Source organism: Cryptotermes secundus, unplaced genomic scaffold, assembly GCF_002891405.2.
Source record: "Cryptotermes secundus unplaced genomic scaffold, Csec_1.0 scaffold1009, whole genome shotgun sequence".
Classification (NCBI taxonomy): Eukaryota; Metazoa; Arthropoda; class Insecta; order Blattodea; family Kalotermitidae; genus Cryptotermes; species Cryptotermes secundus.
In genome coordinates, this window is record NW_019744133.1 from 1,087,116 (window position 1) to 1,090,652 (window position 3,537).

The 3,537-nt window shown below is 37.7% G+C and overlaps 1 protein-coding gene across 1 annotated transcript; it reads right to left on the bottom strand.

Moving 5' to 3' along the window:
* Window positions 1-278: 278 nt before the first annotated feature.
* On the bottom strand, window positions 279-2,536 carry LOC111874571 (isocitrate dehydrogenase [NADP] cytoplasmic). The gene has a single exon (XM_023870179.2). It carries the CDS (start codon window positions 2,098-2,100, stop codon window positions 868-870), a length of 1,233 nt encoding a protein of 410 aa, XP_023725947.1. The 5' UTR covers window positions 2,101-2,536; the 3' UTR covers window positions 279-867.
* Window positions 2,537-3,537: the final 1,001 nt, after the last annotated feature.

Consider the following 3,537-nt stretch of genomic DNA (forward strand, 5'->3'; position numbering starts at 1 on the left):
AAAAAAAAAANCAAGACATTTGCTGAAAACATACCAAAATGCATCTTACAAACCATCACACTTGATCAACTCTAAAACAATTGCTACTCCATTAAAATTAGTGTTCCTTCCTTCATTTGAAAGCAAGGTATTTTAAAACGCAATAATCTGCTGCGTTGAACAAATCGGAACAGTCTGTGCCAAGAGAGAGTAACCACAGATTATAATATGCATTCAATCATGGGTCAAAATTCTTTCTATTACCTTGAATAACTAAATGAATATCAGCATTAAGCTGCTACCATTCTTTCATGTTCAGAACATTCCAGCCTGTTCTCAGCACAGAAATCAGTTATCCTTGCTGATATTTTTTTGTGATTTTCCTCAATCTCGCCAGGCAAATGTGACTTTGGCTTTTCATATCCTTTCCAACACATTTGTCACTATATGATCTGACCTACTGACAGTGATATTAAATCAACCATGAACAACTAAAATCCATATTAAGAAACAGGAAATATGTTCACTGTACTGTAAACATTTCCCCAAATTAGGATAAATATACGTATTAAGTAGAGTACAGACACTTCATAGTGTGTATTTAATACATCAATATATTATTCCTATAACATAAGAATATCATGTATTAAATATTCCTAACACCAGTCTAATATCAATTAACCAGGATAGAGAATTATAATGAATGAGTTAAATGCTTGGTCCACCAAGTACCCTACAGCATGAACACTTTAAATCTCACATGACATGCTTGCAAGCAAGCACTCTAGCAGTCTATAAAAGACCTTTAAGCATACAGACTGAGGGCATGGGATGGATAAGAATATAGAAAAATAATAGTCACAGTTTACTCTGTCCTTTTGTAAAATGTCAAGCACCCAGCTTCTTTCTCAAATTCTCAGCAAGCTTATCAATAAAAGCAAATGTCTCCAGGTAATCCGAACGCTGGACGTTTGCCATGCCCTTAATACAAATTGCGAGGTCCTTTGTCATGTCACCGGCTTCAATAGTTTCAATACAGACTGCTTCTAGTTTCTTGGCAAAATCTGCAAGCGCTTTGTTGTCATCCAGTTTTGCTCGATGGGATAGTCCTTGTGTCCACGCAAAGATTGAGGCGATGGGATTCGTAGAAGTTTCTTTCCCTTGTTGGTAGAAGCGGTAGTGACGTGTAACTGTTCCATGAGCTGCTTCTGCTTCTACGGTTTTACCATCAGGACATATCAGCACTGAAGTCATTAGTCCCAGAGAACCGTATCCTTGAGCAACAGAATCGGACTGCACATCTCCATCATAGTTCTTGCATGCCCAAACAAAACCGCCTTCTGACTTCATAGCATATGCCACCATGTCATCTATCAGGCGATGTTCATACCAAATTCCCAATGCTTCAAACTGGGGCTTGTATTTAGTATCATACAATTCCTGGAAAATATCTTTAAATCTTCCATCGTACCTTTTCAAGATCGTGTTCTTCGTACTGAGATACAGTGGGTATTTTCTGTCAAGTGCATATTGGAATGATGAATGAGCAAATGATGTAATTGACTCATCTGTATTGAACATGCCTAGTGCAACACCTGGCCCCTTGTATTCATGAACAGTGTGTACAATTTCTTTAGAATCGCCACTTGTGGGGGTCCACTTAAGCTCAAGCTTACCTGCTCCAGGAACAACAAAATCAGTAGCTTTATACTGATCGGCATGTGCATGCCGTCCAATGATGATGGGTTTGTTCCAGCCTGTCACCAGTCGAGGAATATTCTTGCAGATGATAGCTTCACGAAACACTGTTCCCCCCAAGATGTTACGAATTGTTCCATTAGGAGACTTCCACATTTGCTTCAAGTTGAATTCTTCCACCCGCTTTTCATCTGGTGTGATTGTTGCACATTTAATGCCTACATTATATTTTAATATAGCATTTGCACAGTCTATGGTGACCTGATCATCGGTTTTGTCTCTGTATTCAATTCCAAGATCATACGTGTGAAGTTCAATATCGAGGAATGGTAAAATGAGCTTCTCCTTAATTAAATCCCATATAATTCTTGTCATTTCATCTCCAAGAATGTCTACAACTGGTCCAGCTGTTATCTTACCCATACTGTCAACTGAAATAAATAATACGAAAAGCTCTGAACTCTAGTCTCACACCTTTCACTTCCACGTACCAAACCCACCGCACAAATCCGTTACTCTAACAACGCTGAGACGTGCAATAATTTTGCTAGTCACTCCTGCCTAGACCTTGTTATGTAATCTTGTGACGTCTACACCATCAATCACACAATCACAATTCAGCTTTGGACAATATACCACTTCCACATACTTAAATTTGTATGACTCAAATTGAGGTTAAAATAAACTTTCCAATCAGGTGAAACACTTCAGATGGGATTTCTTAGCCACCAAAGCAAATGTTCATTCGTTCTAGAATTCTAGAATAACGATAATCAATACCGATACTGTTGTGCACAAAACTTGGTTACATAACGATTCGCCATTTGAACTGTCTAATCGGTCACAAACGCGGCTAAAGGCGCCTAGGGATAAACGACACGGATGAAACAGTAGGAGTTACGTTGCAAATTTGTATGTATTAATCCATGATCACACAAAACTCTTTGGCGGAAGCTGTAGATCATTCGGAGCGTGAATTTAATGCTGAAAGGAGGTTAGGATTAAACGAAAAGACTTCTTTAAGTTACAGTTCATAACATGCTGTTTATATCCGTAATCGTTCTTAAGGCAACAAAATATGAGCTGGAAGCACGCATCGGCGACGTCGACGGGAGGGAAAGTTTCTGTCCCCCCGCCAATTTTGGGGGCAAATCAAAATCGAAGGGAAAAATACACCACAAATTAAAAGTATGCCAGTTGAAAGTACTTTTAATCAATCAACAAATGAATTCCACGGTGTTGAATTCTTCTGACGCTCATAGTTGCTGAGCTGTTCAAAAAGTTCCCAGCATTTTTTTTTTTTTTTTGTGAAATCCAGAGGTTCATTATTCGGTTTTTATATAAGGAATTCTGGTCCATCACACTATTTTACATTGACTGTGACCAATTTTATGTACTCACATAAAAACCTCTACATGTTTTGGTCCTAAACAGCATACCACACAAGCCACAACTGATCACTACACACACTATGTAAAGACCAAGGATATTCTGTCAATATCCAGAGGATTAAGATGCAAAGACAACACACATAGCTTATAAGATGAATATTTACATATATATAATTAAAACATTTTTAACATTAACACTGACATGCTGAATAATTAATGCAATTAATTAAACCCATAGAGTAGAATTGAACAGATGACCTTTGTAACTACAAAGTACTTCCTCAAGCATTGAGAACCTTTTGACAATCTCTTAGGGCCAAAATATATGAAGGATTTAATATAATTAAATCACATTGGTCACATTTGGTGTTCACTTAATGCTCATTATCCTGTTCACAAGAGCCCAACACTGATCTCCTCACTGACATAGATGAATTCAGTCCACAGTATTACTTTCTACCAATGTAGT

Bases quoted from the DNA above. Each gene is read 5' to 3' on its own strand.
- LOC111874571 (XM_023870179.2), bottom strand. From the start codon at position 2,100: ATGGGTAAGATAACAGCTGGACCAGTTGTAGACATTCTTGGAGATGAA.